At 35.0% G+C, this 20933-nt stretch overlaps 1 protein-coding gene and 1 long non-coding RNA gene across 8 annotated transcripts; one reads left to right on the top strand and one right to left on the bottom strand.

Moving 5' to 3' along the window:
• Window positions 1-3680: 3680 nt before the first annotated feature.
• LOC149208915 (alpha-galactosidase-like) lies at window positions 3681-9534 on the top strand. Of its 4 annotated transcripts, XM_089396210.1 has the most exons (16): window positions 3683-3864; window positions 4151-4232; window positions 4332-4390; window positions 4486-4542; window positions 4854-4888; window positions 5543-5646; window positions 5816-5888; window positions 5986-6044; window positions 6132-6197; window positions 6336-6419; window positions 7378-7442; window positions 7911-7993; window positions 8234-8324; window positions 8558-8607; window positions 8778-8918; window positions 9060-9534. In XM_089396210.1, exons 2-16 carry the CDS (start codon window positions 4228-4230, stop codon window positions 9219-9221), a joined length of 1134 nt encoding a protein of 377 aa, XP_089252336.1. In that variant the 5' UTR covers window positions 3683-3864; window positions 4151-4227; the 3' UTR covers window positions 9222-9534. The 4 variants fall into 4 exon arrangements, with proteins under 4 accessions (XP_089252335.1, XP_089252336.1, XP_089252332.1 ...); XM_089396209.1 differs by lacking the exon at window positions 4151-4232 and having other exon boundaries at window positions 3681-3864; window positions 4275-4390; XM_089396206.1 differs by lacking the exon at window positions 3683-3864 and having other exon boundaries at window positions 3871-4232.
• Window positions 9535-11587: 2053 nt separating this feature from the next.
• On the bottom strand, window positions 11588-15761 carry LOC149208914 (uncharacterized). Of its 4 annotated transcripts, none has more exons than XR_016252804.1 (5): window positions 15258-15761; window positions 12470-13474; window positions 12112-12230; window positions 11811-11990; window positions 11588-11677 (listed from the first exon to the last, which is right to left on the bottom strand). It is a non-coding gene; the product is annotated as an uncharacterized LOC149208914 (long non-coding RNA). The 4 variants fall into 4 exon arrangements; XR_016252807.1 differs by having other exon boundaries at window positions 13320-13474; XR_016252805.1 differs by lacking the exon at window positions 12112-12230.
• Window positions 15762-20933: the final 5172 nt, after the last annotated feature.

The following is a 20933-nucleotide window of genomic DNA, read 5'->3' as shown; positions in this document are numbered from 1 at the left end:
TTAGGACTATCCTTGGGGACCTGAGGTTGGGGGTCTTGAAAAATGGTCGGGGAGGAAGAGTACTCGAAAAAGGAGCAGAGTCTCTGAAACGTGATATGGTGATCGGTGCCGCAGAGGTCCCGGAGTCTGTCTATAAAGGCACCTCCGAATCTCCCCGGCTCGGAAAAGGTACACCCAAAAGGACCACCGAAGAAGAAACCTTTGCCTCATTCGTTTGGGTGCTCGTAGAAGCAAAAGATCTTGAGGGTTCTGACTGTTTCCTTGTAATCAGAGGATAGTCTTCATATAGGTGACGAACCTCACGACACATCCTGCAGCGAAACGGGATGCCCTCATAATCTAATATTTTCCACCTGATGATCTCACCCATCTGTAGCCGGTAGCTCTCCACCAATCCTTCCCGGGTGTCTAAGTGCACCAAAATTCTAGTAATTGCTAGGCAGCCTGATTCCTAGTATGATTTGTCGTGATCCAAGTATACTCCCAGGTCATCCTCAATGCACCTAAAAATATCCTCTGCCCATAATTGCAAAGGGAGTCCTGGGAGACACACCCAAATCGGTCCCGCCCCCATGTTTTTCTTCTCTTGATCGAAGAGAGGTGACCATCGTTTGAGCAGGACTGGTGTCATCTCTATGTGCCATTAACGAGTCAAAACCCAATCCACCGGTTTCTACTAAGGAAAAATGAGAGCGAACCAGTCCTTGGACATGGTGAGGATGGTAGGGAGTTTCTCCATCATATTACCCCAGACCTCCGCTATCCATTTTTTTAAGTGCGTCGGGGTATAATTTCAGCCACGGACCCTGCCCATCAATATCGTGCTCTCCGTCAGCGCTGCTTGGGCCATGCTTTACCAGTCTCGAAAACTAGAAGCCGACCACATTCCTGAATCTTTGAATACTTTGATCTCCCTCCCCCACTGGTTTGTTATGCAAGCTTATAGGTTGATGAAATCCCTCTACGTGGGGGTTTTCATCAGAGTCTGAGGCTGTGTTTTCTTCTGGCCCTGTATCCTGTTGGGTGATGTCGTCAAAGTACCTCGAAGTATGAGTGTTTGAAGCCGATATCGGGGTGGGAACCCTTCGGCAGTTACCCCAAGTGCGTTGTAAGGATGATTCGAGAAACCCAGTGTTTCTGATGCCGTTCCCCTTACCCCCACCTCTGCCACCCCCATGTAGCCCAGAAGTGCCTCAGTACGTTGTTGTTCATGTGCCCAGGTTTGCAACTCTAAAGGTGACGAGATGGTTAAAAATGGCAAGTCAGTTCCCTCCCCCAGATTAAGCAGGCCTTCCGATATCGTGACAGTCGGTTGTGAGAACCCTAACCCCTGTAGGGTTACCTCCATGTCTTCCATAATCGAGGAAAAATCGGCTACTTGAACATCTGGTGGTAAGGTTGTTTTCGGTTCCTTCCTACCACACGACAAGTGTTTTTCTTCAACCCAGATATCCGATGGGGCCAAGGTGTCGAAAGAGTAATCTATCAAGTCCTCGTGCATGCATAGGCAACTCTGTTTAGCATTCCGGGTGCATCTCCAAGGAAATCGGGTCAAAACCCTCGACAGGCGTTGACCCCTGATGTATTCTTTAAAGACCCCGAAGACAATCAGTCCAAAGCAGGCCCTAATCATTTTGAAGTAACCAACGGAGGCCCCGGGAGTAAAACCTACGTCTGTTTCCAAACCCATTGACTATGATAAAATCCAATGTTAGAAAACCCCTCCAAATAAAACAGAACCAGTTGTCAAGACTCAAAACCGAATGGAGAAGAAATAAGAAACATGAACCACCAAAATTAAACCCTAGAAAAAGCTAAACCGCCCATGTATTAGCACGCAAGGTCATGGGTTGTTCTTTCACCGCCGAGATACCCTCCATCCATGAACCCAGTTCTTGCAAAAACATAAAAACCTAGACCCCCCCTCGTTGCTCTCGTTCGACACCAACAGTTGAACTTGCCTCAACTATAAGTATATTTATTTTTATATTAATAATGGAATAGTTTAATTAATAAATAAAATTATTTTTTTACTAAAATATGGTAATATAATTGCAAGTAAGATTGTGATTTCTTTTCGTTTAAACTGCACTTTTGAATATAAATAAATTCTACAGCCGTAAAAAACTTTTAAAACATTCAAACTTTACAGATTAAACAACTCGACCCTGTAAATCTTAAAAATATTTACCAAACTTTAACTTTACCTTATAAATATTATTATACAAAAAATTTAAAACTACATTGGTTAGTTAAAAAACATCACAATAAATAATAAATATAAAACTCCCCCTCTTATCCATCTTTATCCATCTTTTTAAGAATCTCAATAACATTGTAAACATATAAATCTTAATATACAAAAATTTTAAAACTATATTTGTTAGTTAAAACACATCACAATAAATAATAAATATAAAACTCCCTCTCTTATCCATCTTTTTTAAGAATCTCAATAACATTGTACATATAAATCTTAATATACAAAAATTTTAAAACTACAAAATATTTACCAAACTTTAACTTTATCTTATAAAATATAATATAAATCTTGATATACAAAAAAATTTAAAATTACATTTATTTGTTAAATAACATCACAATAAATAATAAATATACAACTCCTTTCTTATCCATATAAAAAACATAAAAAACATAGAAATCTTAATATACAAAATTTTTAAAACTACATTAGTTAAAAAAACATCACAATAAATAATAAATATACAACTCCCTCTCTTATCTATTTTCCTTAAGAATCTCAATAACATTGTAAACATCAAATAACTCTCTACGAGTGTATTGTTAGTTGCAATTCCATTTTTTATACAAATTTGACTTTCACATTTCACTCAAAAACTATAAAATATTTGTGCATTGGTTAGATATTATAAAAATATTTTAATATGTGTGCATTGGTTAGATATTATAAATATTTTTATGTTTGAAACATTTAAACATTAATATTATTTTTATTATCTAAAACATCCCATATAATTGATGATTCATTTATTATTTAAATTATTTAAAATTAAGATTAAATTGTATAGTCGAGAGGTTTTGGATAAATAGTAATGGCGTGTTTTATTGAGAAATTTGTGCTTTGTTAAAACACTTATTGATGTGAAAACATAAACATGATAAAGATATAATCCTATTAATTTATAATAAATATATATATATATATATTTTATATATTTTTTTTTTATTATATAATAAAGTAATTTAATTAACATACAATTAGTTGAGAAATTAATAAATTGTGATTTACCATTTATTTATATTGAATATAAAAAAAATAATACCTTAGAAAAAGACTTTCAAAACACTCAAACTTTACGGATTAAACCATAATTCTCAAAAATAATTATGGAATTTTAACCAAACTAACTTTAGTAAAAGATATATATATATATACCATTAATCTGTTAAACTATGCTATCCTAATAATTATATGTTGGAATTATGTGATATTTCAAAAGTATCTGACCGTATAGGTTGGAATAAAGTGATATTTCAGAAGTACCTGACCGTACTGCGCCAGAATTAACCAGGGTAAACCCAAACGAAGAAGCCCATTTTTTTTTATAATATAGGTATATGAAATTCGGTGATACTTGTTTTATATCTGAGATTCTGACGGTACTGGCCCAAAATTGACCCAAATGAAAAAGCTGCCGGGCGATACTTCGGAACATAAACCATTTCATACTCGGCGTTTTCTTTAATGATACTCGGCGTTGAGTGGCCAAAATTGACCCAAATGAAAAAGCTGCCGGGCGATACTTCGGACCATAAACCATTTCATACTCGGCGTTTTCTTTAATGATACTCGGCGTTTAGTGGGAGAAGCCATCAATCGATGTAAGAGTTCGTTACTGTGGCACTGTCATACAGCAAAACAATCACTTCAAACACAAGTTTCATGCCAGTGAAACATTGTTTTAGCCTCTAAATATTTCAGTTTGCCTCCACTGGCTCTGAAGTTACTAAAAGGATTTATCACAATTTGTTTTTAATAAGAATGATAGTAATTCCTTGAAGTATTATAAGACTGCATCGAGCCTGTTTCAGTCCATGAACAAATCCACATTATCTAAGATGGGCTCGCTAATCCAGTTTTTATTTATGGCATCTTCAATTTGCTCAGTATTTTTTGCGTTGGGTTGTTTGGTTACACCTGTTGCCTGCGATCCATATAACAGTGAACTGGCGAGAACGCCTCCTATGGGGTGAGATCTGGAATCTAAAAGGCATCTATTTCATTTATGCAGGCGTTATATGAGGTGGGTTTTTAACAAGGTATTGTCCAAATGATTTATGGGTTGCAGATGGAACAGTTGGAACCATTTTGACTGCAATGTGAACGACAGTGTCATTAGGGAGACAGGTATTGCAAATGTTTAATGCATGATGCAGCTTGTTATTAGCAACTTTCATTTATTGCAGGGATTGATCTTAATGATCATTGTTGAATTCCTGCAGCTGATGCATTTATATCAACTGGACTCTCTGAACTTGGGTACAAATATATCAATATAGGTATTTTTCTAATCCCCAGATAATTAGAAATGCAATGCATTGGAAAAATTGGTCAAGAGTTAGGGTAGAGTTAGATGCTGTTTTTTTTTATAGCGATACTCCTGTGACATTCATTTTAGAGAGGATTTGAGCGAATTGCGGTTGGATTTCATACCAACCTTTTTTAGTATTTGGGTGAATAGAGTTTCCAACATTAGGCTGTTTATCGATGATTGCCATTTTGTGAAATAAGCTTAAGCAGCAGTCCCTTAGTCCGAGAATATTTTTCCAATTGTATGATTGAATTTTGCGAATGTCTGCATGAATAACAGATGACTGCTGGGCCGAGCGACAAAGAGACAAAGATGTAAGCACCATCCTGCCAAAAAAATCACTTTTTACTGCATTAACGTTCTTCTGAAATTAGTTCACCACAGAGTTGGTTCCCAAATGCCTTAGTCATTGTCGTAGGGCGAAGGGTTGGCCCTGAAATGTCATAGTTGTGGTCTTAGAGAGAAAGATTAGTCCTGAAACGTCACAAACACGTTGTTAGAGCGAAAGATTGGTTCTATAAAGTCATAGTCATGGTCTTAGAGCAAAGGGTCATCCAGAATGGTCTCATTCATGGTCTCAGAGCAAAGGGTTCATCCTGGAAAGTTTTAGTCATAGCCTTCGAGAAAAGGGTTGGTCATGAAAACTCTCAATCATGGTCTCAGAGTGAAGAGTTGGTCCTGAAATGTCTTACTGTGCAAGTATGGACAAGCGTACTGAAAGGTTGTTCCTGAAAGATCATTAGGGTTCTGAATGGAAGATTCCTGAATAAAAAGCATAGTTAACTGCTTACAATTGAAAGATGATTAAGACGCAGAAAATAATGTTTTAATTATATTCACAGGAACTCGGAGAAAAATGATTTGTATCATGTAGTTCCTGCATTTTTATTCCTGAAATAATTGCCATTTTTGTTTCATGTTAAACACAAACAATGAGAGAATATAATATAAACTGTGTTTGCTTACAGGGAAAGTTGATTCCTCGTGCTTTGACATTTCCATTCGGCATCAAGGCCCTTGCTGACTATGTGCATGACAAGGGTCTGAAGATTGGCATATATTCAGATGCAGGGTAAGCTCAGCAAGACTTTCCTATTCTTGAAAACCATAACCCATTCGGAACCTTACGTGAGCTTATCTGATCTCAGGTAAGATCCTGAGCTTACCTGATCTCAGGTAAGATCCTGTTTTTCTTTCTTCCATTTGTAAAACCACTTACTGACTTGGGGTTTTGGCGTTAGGCAATACACATGTCAAAAGCAACCTGGCTCATTAGGATTTGAGGAAGAAGATGCCCGGACATTCGCTGAATGGGTATGTCAGAAATATTCTTTAGTGTGTATGAAGTTAAGATTTGGTAAATTGTGAAGAAAAATTAAATGCTACAATATCAACAATGTTGCATCAACAGGGTATCGACTATCTCAAGTATGATAACTGTTTCGATGATGGTTCAAAACCCGAAGTCAGGTGAAGTTCTTCTCCATCAGGGTTTCATCTTTGGAGTAAATTCATACTTTCAGTTGTTAGAAGGGTTTATCTTTGTATGCATAGCAGGTACCCAAGGATGAGGGATGCACTTCTTAAGACAGACCATCCAATATTCTATTCTTTGTGTGAGTGGTATGCAAGACTTTTCTACTCTGTGGACACTTGTATACCGCTGGATGTTGTTAAAAGTGTATACTGATTAACATTCAAATCATTGAGTTTTAGAAGTATTTTGTTGGCGACTTCCAATTTTTTTTGGTGTTTTTGCAGGGGTGTCGATAATCCGGCTACTTGGGCTCGCAATGTAGGAAATAGCTGGAGAACAACACTAGACATACAGAATAAATGGGAGAGGTAATTCACTGGACCTTTGCAAATTGTTCTTATTATCAAAGATCCATGATTTCAGATTTAAAATTGCAATTTTGTTGAGCCTGCGAAGCTCAACACTGAAACATAAGTCCATATACTATGAGGCTTACACATTTTCACTTGTGGCTTGAGAGGTCTGAACCATCTGCTTACAAATCATTGATATTACGTTCAATTTGGTTATAATTTCACTCATAGATTACAAGATTTCATACATAAGTAGTTTGTAGCTCTATTTAGGTCATGTCTTTCTAGCATAAAAGAAACATTCGTATATAAGTTTGAATTTGAAGACAATTTGATACAGAAAAATTATGTAACAAAAAGATCCATTACAGCTCCAAAACAGAATTATACTTCTCATAGCTAATAAAATATGCATTTTGTTCCAAATTTTAGAAGAATTTCAGCTTTGAGAACACTTCATAAATCAGAAGAAAAAGGAAAAAAAAAAATCACTTCTTGAAAATTTTGTCTTTAGACTATATCTATAAGATGTATTAGAGATTTTCTTTCAATATTTTAGAGCTTTTTGGGTTGTTTTTTTTTTTGGGTTTATGGAATGTGATCGGGATGAAATACATGAGGTATATTATCAAAAAGACAATCAAAAGTAAGATGATCACATTGTATCCATATTGTATGGAAAATTTGTCGGATTTTTACTACTTGCTAAATTTCCATACAACAAAGTCCAATATGACTGAATTTTGCTGCTATGTTTTCTTTTTTGGCTTCAACTTCCACTGAATGGTGTGAAAACCGGGGATTGAAATGCATGACCATGAATAGTATGGTGTCAGCCATTTGTACATGGTGGAAGGGATTGAAATGCACTATTTATAATTCATTTTATTTGCAAATCGAAAGCAAAGATTCAGAATTTTTTTTAGCAAGTTTGGAGAGTTTTGTACTCACTTTATGACTTGCTCTGGTCCAGTATAACATCCCGGGCAGACCAAAACAACATTTGGGCCGACTATGCAGGACCTGGTGGATGGAATGGTAACGACCTTTCTTGCTACTAAAATTTACTGTGCAATGTCTTTGAAATTTAGGTCTTTGTTTTTCTTTTTTATTTTGGGCTTTTGTTTATATTGGGTAAGATATGCTCCAATCAAATGTTTACCATCGTTTGGTCATGACTTTAGTTGCTGTTATTTCATCATGAATCAAGATAAATGCATATCAAGAAGACGCAGTCACACAAATTCCCTCTCCCTACAGAGACCTAGCATGTTATGCTTTTGCCATATAGGCTCAACAACATGTAGATCAGAGAATTATTAGTAGCTTTATCTTTTTGTCATACACTTCTTACTTCAACAACCGCTATAAATACCATCAACCGATTCCAGATCATTACAAGCATTATTTGAAACCTTGTATCTGACTAAAGGAAATGAAACGATTTATAAATGTTGTCCTCTGTTAATTTCTTTGGACACCTTGTATGTTTTCCCATATCTTCAGATCCGGACATGTTAGAGGTTGGGAATGGCAACATGACTGCAGATGAGTACCGCTCACATTTCAGCATTTGGGCTCTTATGAAGGTATTCAACATGCCAATGTCTTAGGGATGATTCTTTGCTCGTAGGCTCCTAACTTCTAGAAATCATCCAAACTAAAGTTACAGATTTCTGCTCATTACTAGTAGAAGAATTTTTTTAAGGACCTAACTGATTTCAGTACATTTGATGGAACCTCAATGTATTGTTCCAATCTGACTTCTCATCAAATGGGTTTCTGAGTGGATTGATTGAATCTCTTTACGTTTCTGTTTTGGGATTTAGGCACCTCTGCTGATCGGTTGTGATGTGAGATTTTTGAGTGATAAAATGTTGAAGATCCTTGGCAATAAAGCGGTCATTGCAGTCAATCAAGGTGTGTCCTTTCTCAAATCTCTGAGGGAATAAAATGCATCTATACGAAAGCAGAAGTGGCTTCATTTCCATTTGCAGAACATTCTAAAGAAAAGATCCAAAATAATTGAAGATTCTTTTCTGTCAGTGTGTTGCAATAAGTTTCTTCAAATTTGAGCATGAACTATCTTGTTCTGTCGGTCTGTTGCAATAAGTTTCTTCAAAATTGAGCATGAACTATCTTGTTCTGTGCAGACCCACTAGGAGTACAGGGGAGAAAAGTGAGACAAAATGGTGATCTTGAGGTAATCACATCCATTCCATTCAAATACTCATTTTTCCAATATATAAATCTTACTTGTGCCTAAATCTTTAATCTCAATGATTTTCATTTTGATCTGATGAAGTTTGGGATCAAATATAACTCTGTTTGTTAAGCGCCACATTCTCACTGTAGCTTGGGAGGACAATGCAGGTTTGGGCTGGTCCACTTTCAAACAACCGTATTGTTATAGTTTTATGGAATAGAAGTTCATCAAGAGCAATGATCACAGCACATTGGAAAGACATTGGACTTCGCTCTTCTATCTCTGCCAAAGTCAGGAACTTATGGAAGGTAAATTTCATCTACATGTCCAGAGTTGCACATAAACATTTTAGGATGGTTATCAGTGGCGTGTCCGTTATACTTAATTCTCAGTTGCAGATGACATTTTTTGTTATTTCACTGATAGTCTTCTCTGTGTGGATATTACAGCACAGAACTCTGGCAGCTAATCATACAGGCAGCCTTACAGCATCAGTGAAGCCTCATGCATGCAAAATGTATGTTTTGACAGTTAGCCCCTACAGTCACACCTCTCCATTGGACTGGATTTATGATACTTTTGGGATACCAATACGTTATAAGAAGCATTAAGAAAATCGATTCCCCTCAAGGAAGATCCAGGGCATTCTTAAGGGTGACGTTTAAGAGAAAATCATGAATGAGTGGCACTTAACAAATTGTTGAGACATCCACATACATTTTTGTCCTCCAACGTCGAAGGCAATAGGAACTATAGATGATTATTAACATTGAGAAATTGTTCATTTGTCAGCAGCAAACTAGTGATCATATTAAAGTAGTCTAAAATTTAAATATTAAGCAATATTTATTTAAGAAGTCAATTAAGTGAACTCTTTGAAAAGTTAACCACTCTGATGAAGGTGTCAAATTATTATTTTGTGTCTCTTAGCATGTTTTTAAAATGAAATGTGCAGCTGTTCTGAATAGAACATGTTTTTTTTCTTTTAATGACATATCATGTCCAGAGGGGTTGCACTGCAAATAGCAAACTAAACTACCTTTGGCTGTGCTTAGTCTGAGGTGTAGTTATTCCAAGAATGAAACCTTGGTGGACAGATTATTAGTCAACCTCCCCAATAAACAACCAAAAAATTAATCGTTCAGTAAGTGTTCTTGATCACCTTGTTATAGTATTGATCGGATGTAAAGTTCAATTGGAAAAATAGAGGGTAGTTGTGCAGATCCATGGATCACAAATCCCTGACATGAGACAACCTCTTTATCTGAAATTCTCTAAACATGAGATCTATTTTTTTCAATAACTATAAACCTTAAATTTCATATTCCATTGTAAAAAATGTGTATATACAAGAGATATACATTCACTAATAGAAGAGGGAGTGTATAGATTTGACCAATATAATCTGAGAAAATGAGTCTGTTTCTTTTATTCCTTGTGCTGAAGTTATAATGAGCATTTTCACCAACTTGAGATAATACATTCACTAATAGAAGAGGGGAGTGTATAGATTTGACCAATATAATCTGAGAAAATGAGTGTTTTTTTAATTCCTTGTGCTGAAGTTATAATGAGCATTTTCACCAACTTGAGATACATGTGCAATTTGCCTCCGACTACTTAGAATTGTGATTTGATATTCATGGTTGTAATCAATCCTTTGCCTAAGCAAAGATTACAAATGCATGCTTGTCTTCTATAAGGTCAGCAACTGACCTGGCCATGTTTACAACCACAGATATACGTTGAGCCTCTGAAGTAATTGGCTATGCATCTGAAGATAAAATGGGCTTTCTTTTTTACAACTTTTTTTTTATATCATTTTAGTCAATTAAGAGGTCTTAATATTAAGATAGTTAAACTAGCAATTGCAAGCCCACGGAGCTTTGGATTGACAATGAATGGGTGCACTGTTAAGGCACTCCTTGCGATAGGTCACTGGTTCAATTCCCCCGTGGGTGCTTACCTACCAAAAAAAATAAACTATCAATTGCACCAGATGTTGCAAAGGAAATGCCGTAAATCATAAATTCGAGAAGAATCGTGACATATAAAACAGCATGGAAGATTTACCAGTACCACATGGAAAACTTGGTAAACAAAATGCCATTCGAAGCTAGAAGATAAAGAGAACTCAATTGCATTATGCCAAATTTACAAATTCTATAACCTTTCCAACATAGGTTGCCTCTTAATCTTCAAAGATGCTATTTCAAGTTTCAATAGACACATATTTCATAGATTTTGAAGAAATACAGGTAATAGATGACATCAAATAAGATAAATAAAATAATATTAATTCATGAACAACATGATGGCTATCTTTCCAAATCTAAATTTGCATCACAAACTTACAAATTTCAGACCTCATCACCATTAGATGAGGAAAATGAGCTAGACATCAAGATTCAGCTCCCAATTATTCATAAATTTTGGTGTAAACTCTGCAACTTTGATTGGAAACTAGTGCAGTGCAGTTGATAATGTTCAGTGTATCCAGTGTTTCCTCTAAGAACATCACTAGTAGCACCTCTGCTACCAGTTCAATAATGACAATACAAAAAGAAACGTTTTGAGTTGCACTGACACTAGCAACAGACTATTTTAGTATTTTGCATTGCCCCCTCAACAGTACAGGGTTTACATTTCCTGGTGGCCAAAATTCTAATCTCTATTATAACTTCTTGTATATATCATCAATTTATATTGACAATTGCAACAGACCATTCTTGTTGCTCTCAAAAAACAGAAGTTTTACAGTCCCCGCCAAAAATGCGTGCCATTTTAGCTTTTTAGGGTGGCATTTTCCTGGAGCCCCTGTTTCTTGTGTGATATAACTCTTTGACCTGTGATTTTCTTATTTCTGAAAAATGATTTGATGAAGTATATGCACAAAAGACTCCGTGGATAATACACAGAAACATCACACATTTTGGGACAATGTCCAGGCTGAAATTGAGTGCATAGCAAAGAAAACTGAACCATCTGTTCTAACTGAATCTATCAAATTGCCCTTGAGATCTTTATCAGCAATGAGGTGCAACTTCTTTTGATTAAGCTTTTTTACCTGCCCAACAAAGACGCAAGAAAACAAGTCAAAAGGTAAGCTTTTCCACTTACAAAAAGAGCTATTTTATTGAAATTCAAGGTTGCCACTGAATGTAACCATTCAAGCTTCTTCCAACTGAGCATACACTCACCCAATCAAGCATTACAACTTTCTGCTTTACAGCCTGACCAAAATCTAAAGCCCTTTGATCTGTAATGAGTTCCAACAGTAATATCCCAAAGCCAAATACGGCAGTTTTCTCTGAAGTTTATCCTGTTGAAAAGGTATTGGGGCAATGTGACATTATGCACATTATATACATTGCCTCAACCTATCACAAGGGACAAAGAAAATTTGATATGTATTATATTATAGGAGATGAAAACCAAATATTTTCTGATATATGAGCCCTTACAAGAAAAATAAGACTAATCAAATTTGAATCTTGATACCAGCATTATACATGTCTGCCGAGAGAGGATGCACGAATGAATGCAAGTTATTGTAAATGTAAATGTTCTAGCCATACAAAGAAGTTGAAGATGAGTACGTTTAGCATTGAAAGGATTTTCTGTATCATGAAAAACAAAATGTTGATACAGGATATAGTACAAATGTCACAAAAATATCCACAACAATATGCTAATAATCTGTAATTTAGCAGGCTGCATAATAAAATCTGAAAAATTAACAACTGCATTTCTTCTCACTTGAAAGACGAATTAAATTGACTCAGTTTGATTAGAAGAGAAATTAAATTGACTCTGTTTGATTTGAAGAGAAATTAAATTGACTGTCCTCAGTATTTACAATTAATGGTTGCCAACGGTAATTTGCACAAGGCATCGTGAAATCATATCCCAATTCTGATAGCATCTCTGAAGGCAGGCGAAGCCCATTAATTGCACGATCTATAAACCCTAGTCAAAAAGCACTTTGTAAGAAGTTATTTCAAGCTTTGCAGATATAACATTCTCTTATACCAACGTAGCACATGGCTTTTGTCTTCAAAATGAACACCCAATGGAACTCGGAGTTAACAAAGGAAAAAGCTAACAACATTTGAGCTCGTTTCATAGTTAAAATTTGCATCATAACCTTACAAATTTGAGACCTCATCACCATTAGATGAGGAAAATGATCCAGACATCAACTCCCAATTATTCATAAATTTTGGTGTAAAATCTGCAACTTTGATAGGAAACTAGTGTAGTGCAGTTGATAATGTTCAATATATCCAGTGTTTCCTCTGAGAACATCACCTCTGCTACCAGTTCAACAATGAAAATACAGGAAGAAACATTTTGAATTGCACTGACACTAGCAGCAGACTAATTTGGTATTTTGCATTGCCCCTTCAACAGTACAGGGTTTACATTTCCTGGTGGCCAAAATTCTAATCTCTATTATAACTTCTTGTATACATCATCGATTTTATTGACAATTGCAACAGACCATTCTTGTTGCTCTCAAAAAACACAGATTTTATAATCAACCGCTGCCAAAAATGCTTGCCTTTTTAGCTTTTTAGGGTGACATTTTCCTGGCACGCCTGATGTTCGTGTGATATAACTCTCTGACCTATGATTTGCTTATTTCTGAAAAATGATTTGATGAAGTACATGCACAAGAGACTCCGTGGGTAATATACAGCCTGTACCTCAAAACATCACACATTTTGGGACGATGTCCAGGCTGAAATTGTGTGCATAACACACAAACTTGAACCATCTCTTCTATCTGAAATCTATCAAAATTGCCCTGAAGATCTTTATCAGCAATAAGGTGTAACTTCTCTTTATGAAGCTTGTTTACCTGCCAGACAAGGACAGAAGAAAACAAGTCAAGAAGTGAGCTTTCCCACTTACAAAAAGAGCTGTCTCATTGAACATAAGGGTTGCCACTGAATGTAACCATTCAAGCTCCTTCCAATTGAGCATATACTCACCCAATCAAGCATTACAACTTTCTGCTTTACAGCCTGACCAAAATCTAAAGCCCTTTGATCTGTAATGAGTTCAAACAGTAACATCCCAAAGCCAAATACATCAGTTTTCAACTTTTCTCTGAAGACTGTCCTGTTGAAAGGTATTGGGGCAATGTGACATTATGCACATTATATACATTGCTTCAACCTATCACAGGGGACTAAGAAAATTTGATATGTATTGTATTATAGGAGATGAAAACCAAATAATTTCTGATACATAAGCCCTTACGAGATAAATAAGACTAATCAAATTCGATAGCAGCATTATATATGTCTGCCGAGAGAGGATGCACGAATCAATGCAAGTAAACTAAATGTTCTAGCCATACAAAGAAGATGAAGATGAGTACGTTTAGCATTGACAAGATTTTCTGTATTATGAAGAACAAAATGCTGATACAATATATAGTATAAATGTCACAAAAATATCCACAACGATATGCTAATAATCTGTAACATAGCAGGCTGCATAATTAAATCTGAAAAATAACAACTGCATTTCTTCTCGCTTAGAAGATGAATTAAATTGACTCTTTGATTAGAAGAGAAATTAAATTGACTCTCCTCGGTATTTACAATTAATGGTTGCCAACGGTTCAATTTGCATGAGGCACCGTAAAATTGTATCCCAATTCTGCTAGCATCTCTGAAGGCAAGAGGAGCCCTTAAATTGCACGATCTATAAACCCTAGTCAAATAGCACTTTGTAAGAGTTATTTCAAGCTTTTCAGATATAACATTCTCTTGTACCAACATAGCACATGGCTTATAACTTCAAAATGAGCACCCAACGGAACTCAGAGGTAACAAAGGAAAAATATATCATTTGAGCTTGTTTCATAGCTAAAGGTCTAACTAGGGTTTTCCTTGGTCTGTCAAATGATCAGTTATGGGTATTGTTGCTGATGGGATAGCTGCCTGTCTGTTATGGGTATGATTAAATTTAATCAAGAAAAAGAACAGCGTTCATACTGGATTCTCTGTGATAAATGCAGATGTTTATTACACAAACTTAACTTCACCGAGATAAGCAAGGTTCATTCTATTATTCTACAGGACAGGTAAGGGCCTGGCTGCCAGCATAACTAGATAATCATTAAAGCAAACAAGTTTTACCAGAATTACATCAAATAAATTAATTATGCTCAATAAGCTTGTGTCTGCTGCCAGTCCTGCTCCCTAACATCAACTTATCATTGAAGTCCAAGTGGGCACTTTATGGTAAATCGACAACAAATAGGAGCCATTTTTTTCATAGGGACAGATTCATAGATGGTAATGGAACATAAATTGACTGCTCCTGAGTCCTGAATAAAATTACATGTTTCGGAACTGGTAATTCATATTAAAACACAGTATGCACAATATCTAAACCAAGCCCACTAACTAATGAATGTAATATTGGTGCTAGGTGACATTCTATTTTACAACTATGGTTTCTCCGTGGATCTGTTAACCACAAGACATTGAGAGACTCGACCTTCTATGTTTACTTTTCTGTATTACGCACCCTACCTAGCTAAAATACGCACAGAACGAAGGGTTTTTCTTATTAAAGCCAATAATTTTTTCACAAAAAAAAAGGAAAATTACAGGTTCGATTCTTACCTGAAACGAAAACGTACACCGAAAGATCAAAATCCTCAGCGGCGTCTATTTCTTGATCTTCTACAAGAGTTCGTAGCACCCAACTTAATAAACGCAGATAAAGCTAGAGGAGTTTTTCCTTGTAACTGAATAATACCAGACGTAGTAAACCAAGCTCAGCTCACCATCGTGGAGGGGCTTATCGTGCACAGAACGGGGACAAATACACCACGCGCAACTAAGCGGGGGTTTATCATAAACTGGGGCATTAATGGCTTATCCCTCGAGTTTTTAACATCAACGCTTGGTAGCGCCGTTACGGTGGTGATGGAGGGCTGTGCCGCGCGAACAGTTCTCGCTGGTTCAGCAGTGTTCTCGGCGGTGATGGGTTTCAGATCGAAAGTTTATAACAATCCAATCGTCAAACATTGATGGGCCGAAGCTACCGTGTGAGCGAAGTTCGTGGAAGCGTGGAACGGCACACCCATTTGCCATTCATGAAGTATTAAGCCACAGTAAAATCTTTATGGTAACTCGTTTGGTTATTCAATAGCAAACCTATCATTTGGGTAATAGTGTATTAAAGGTAATTTACGAAAAAACATATGGTTAAAGATAGGATAACAAGAAGTCATAAGTCAGTGGGGTTGTAAAATAAAATAAAATAGTACTCGCAATGGGTGAAAAAAGAGATATATGGAGGGGACTCGCAATGGGTGAAAAAGGAAGAGGGGAGGGGAATATGTTTATGATGTTATTGTAAAAATGGTGTAGTAAAAGAAAAATAGTAATTTAAATGGTGAAAAATGGGGGAGAGGAAATGTGTTCAGATTTGCAATAATTTAATAGGCGCTAATTAAATCATTTGGCTAAATCATATTTTTCTAATCATATCATTATGTCAAAATCTTATATATATATATATATTATATCCAAGCTATAACATCAAGGTAATGAGGAGAAACATTACCATAGGCTCGTGGGCAGTGGCACAAAAAAATGTAACTACACAGAGGAAATGACTAAAGTCAATGTGTGTTGATAATGAGATTAAATAAAGAACATATTTCACTCGAGTGACCCTCATATTCCAAGATATTTTGTAGTCAACATAAAGAAGGGGGTTTGTTTTAGAATTTTAGCTATCTCCTTTTAAAAAATATAAATTAATTTGGAGCCATTAATCCCAGTTTTAAATTTAAATTTAAATTTTGTCTAGCAAAGATTTGTTAGAATTGCAAATTTATGTCGTGTAGTTTACACAATCCAAGTGTCCAAGTAAACTTGCATTGTATTCATTTATGCATTCAGAAATACAATTTTAAAAATGAAAAGTTACACATGCTATATGCGTATATAGAACCAATATAGGTCCATTTTGAAGAAGATTAAATCTCATGAGATGCATACTTTTATTTCAAGTTTTGCAATCTAAAAGAGGTCATATAGGTTATATTTAGCTTTGTGGAATTTAAATTTTTCTTTCTTTTTTTATTTCTTTCTCATCTTCCCAAAAGTAATTACGGTACTCTGTGCGGGTCCCACAATAACTAGTAACCATGTAAGTTAACCGCAGTTAAGAAGTCTTTATGTAAGGATGGCCATTCCCAAACAAAAAAAAAACCCAATAACTTCTCAGGTTGAACACGATTTAAGGTGAAACTTTATCATAATTAGTTAAAGCAATCTTCCCAAAAGTAATTATGGTACTCTGTGCGGGTCCCACAATAACCAGTAACCATGTAAGTTAACCGCAGTTAAGAAGTCTTTATGTAAGGATGGCCATTCCCAAACAAAAAAACACCCAATAACTTCTCAGGTTGAACACGATTTAAGGTGAAACTTTATCATAATTAGTTAAAGCAATTTTGTGTGGGACTTATCTTAACAATTTTGATTTGAAGGAATGCTTACTAAGTATATGATATGTATTTATAGTTTGGAAAAAAATTCACAACATTGAATTGTTTATTTTACATATATTTGTTTTGTATGTGGAAGGGAGAAATTATAAATCTCAATTTCATATTAACACAGTATAAATATAAAGGGGAGAAATTTAATATATATATATATATATATATATATATATAGGTATATATATATATATAGGTATATATATATATATAACCACTGTTAAGAGTATGTGTTTCTTTGGTAAAATGTTATAGTTTCAAATTCAAAAAGATTAAAATATATATGCCTTTATAAATTTTAAATGAAAAAATCTCATATATCAATTTAATATCTAATTTAGCCATAATCTTAAAATTAAATTATCATCATTATTATTATTATTATTATTATTTATAACAAATTTAGTTTTACTTTAGATATTAAAAATTAATTAAATATATTTATCCCTACTTGATTGTTGAGATTCTTAATTTGTAAATAGGCTTTGTTATAATATCATGGTCCATTACTATGGTTTATCAATACTACATGCCCAAAAAATCATAACTCAATTCATATGACACGTGTTCATATAACATTTTTTTAATTAATTAATTTAATTAAATGGATAAAAAAGACATAACTACTTTGGAGATAAATCTCAATCATTGATTTATGTATACTAGCAATTGCACTCTGAGGTGCAAAGGAACGTCGATAGGAGGAGTAGGGAAATGTGGAAGGAAATAATCAAGCGAAATATATGGACAATTAAATACAATTAAAATTTGAGTTTCTATAGTAGCAAGAGATTAAATTTAAGGAAAAAGTTACATTAACATAAATGTCCTAGAACAATGGCATAGTAATGATGGTATCCTTCCCCTTCCTGCTCCCTCCACATCCTACGCTTTACTATATGACATTTGAGAAATGGAGGAAGTACCAAGGTGGGATAGGAATCAATCAATGGCAAATATGAAGAGAGAAAATGAAGGAAAGGAAACCCTTTGCACTCAAGAAGCATAGAAAATGCATCCATGAACTCCCTCATACACTAGATCAAGTAAAAAAATCATCGAGCTCCTTGCCAATAATGAGAAAGAAAAGAAAATTGGAAAAAAAGGAAACTTGAGAAAGAGATGCTCATTTGAATATAACACTAGGCTCACAAGCATCTCTAGCCAGATTGTGCTACATTATATAATCAGAATTGAAACATTTAAACCTGCAGATATTGAATGTATTTATAGTCCAATTAATAAAAAACTTCATATGTGAGTGTTCGATCACAATCACGACACCCATTTTCCATATATCATCTAAACAGAAAAATTAAAAATAGATCTATTCACACAAACCTATAGTCCATATTTTGCAAAGGGTAGCTTCATAATTTCACGTCTACCGTTTACACTCTACATGTATTAGCCACGTAAAAAAAGTTCCAATGAATTAATGAACTTTTATGAATTCTTTATATAGGGAGAGAAGCAAGACACTAGCTTTGGTATGTGCCTTCCATTTACTCTCGTCATTAGAATGTTGTCACCTACTTGCATAGCAGGACTGGAATCAAACATTAGTCGAGAAGAATAAAATCTTAGAGGAGGCAAGTCAATTCAGAAATATTTTCTCCTTTTCGGATGGAGAGGGAACATGCTTATATCTCTAAAGTTTTACACCAAAAAATCAGAATTAAGGCACACAGATAAAAGTTCGCCAATTAAATAATTTTGATACCAAATTATAAGTTATCCCTATACATTTTTATAAATAGTTGAACAATTGTCTTGTTTACTTGTGTATCGGCCCTGTATAACATATGTTACCTTTTCTTATAACTAGACAGTTTCATGTATTATATATAGAGCTAATATATCATATGTTCCAGCTTGTATTTAGAAGCTTACCTTCTCCTCCAACTGCTTCTCGCCATTTATTTAAAATGAACCTCTTTGGTCGATTGGCGGAACAAAGTCTCTTCAGTCCTCAAGTCGCATATATTCCCTCCCCTCCCCCTGCACTAGCTCTCTTCGTTCATATGGTGGTCTATTATCTCGTCGCTCTCCCTGCATTCTGTCTCTTCCTTCCATAGGTCTGTAATTGTCTCGTCTTTCCACTGGCCTGTAATTGTCCCGTCCTTCCAAAGGGCTGTAATTATATTGTCCTTCCATTGGCTTGTAGTCACCCCTTCCTTCCATTGGACCCCTTCCTTCCATTGGTTTGGGTCTACAATCTCGAAGTTCTCCTTGCATATTGTCTCCTCCTTTCGTGGTTCTAGAATCTCTTTCCCGGTTAAATCTCGGCCTATCATAGTTTCTTTGCCTCAGTCTCTCACTAGGAGGCCTAGGTGGATTAGGATCTAGTGTTATTACCCCGTTGTTGTATTTATCACCTGAGTAAGAATTCCTTTTGTCAGTAACAAATCAACATGTGTATTACTACTTACCCAATTGTGATCGTTTATGTCTAATCATCTATAACTGAGTTGTTTAATTGCTAACAACTTAGTAATCATCTATAACTGAGTTGTTTAATTGCTAACAACTTAGTAATCATCTATAACTGAGTTGTTTAATTGCTAACAACTTAGTTGTTTAATCAATGAATCGATGTCCTAAGAGACCAGTGTTTATTGTTGAGCATGTTAAAATTAAATCACTAAACAAAAACACAAACAACAAACTAAGCACACAAATAAATTATATTCTCGCTCATAAACAAGTTTTTTAATCAATTCATAACTAATGTGTTTAATCACTAATAATCAAATTCGGAAATGAATTCCTAAAATACAATTTTTAATAACATCTTTTAAAAATTTGAATTCTCTTAAATGACCTTTTTAAAAACATCTTTAATAAAATTTGATTCTGAGAGAAGATGTCCTATATACCAAATAGGTTTCAAAGCATGTAAGAACACCAACATTAAAAAATACAAATAAACTATAATTTCATAAAAATATATAGATATAAACTATATTCTCACCTGCAAATATACCAAGTTCGGGGTCGCCATAACCATCAGGAAGCACCTAATTAACAAGAGGTTGTTCTGAAATCAATATAAAATCTATCAATACAGGACCTAGAAGGAAGGTAGGTAGGTACGACAGAATTATAAACAGTTTGACAAACTTCGTGAGTGGTTCAAGTGGGATGCGCATACACTTACCTTTCAATCTTTTTGTTGTGGCTTCATCTATATTACACTAAAATCCAGTGTATACAGTGGTACTCAGGGCATAAATTTTGTTTTTAGCCTCCTCTTCACTGTAATCCATGAAAGGTGGACACTTGTAAGAAGTTTGAATTGCATAAATAGTCACAAGCCAAACTTTTAAAAATATATGAAAGATATGAAATGTGATTTCCGAGTAAGCTTGCAACTAAAAATGAATCACAAAAACAACAATGATGGGAGGAAATCCATAAAAATAGGCATGCACATCCGATAATGTTATGATAGTATACGATGTTAAAACTGTGAAAGAAGATAATATCACAATAAAATCGAGAACTCCATTAGAAAACCACTTTTTAGATTGGGAAATTTTTCCGTTTCTGTGATATTCATATTAACATGTCTCACCAAAACCCCAATAAGGATATGTCACTTTAATTTTTTATAAGCTTCAATAGTTTTCCAATGACTTTTGATCAAAACCCAACTAAAAATTGTTTGGATGGCAGATTTGAGTTGATACATCTGGATAGTGAGTGCCCCGGAGGTTTTCAGGTGTCTAAATCTGTTTATCCATTAAAAAAAACATTTCTAAGTCCACTTTCGGACTCA

Source organism: Pinus tabuliformis, chromosome 1_2 (genome assembly GCF_031772625.1).
Source record: "Pinus tabuliformis cultivar Carrire ecotype Pingquan chromosome 1_2, CPIR1, whole genome shotgun sequence".
In the NCBI taxonomy this organism is placed as follows: domain Eukaryota; kingdom Viridiplantae; phylum Streptophyta; class Pinopsida; order Pinales; family Pinaceae; genus Pinus; species Pinus tabuliformis.
The sequence above is the reverse complement of the archived record's forward strand: the minus strand, read 5'-3'. Positions and strand labels throughout refer to the sequence as shown.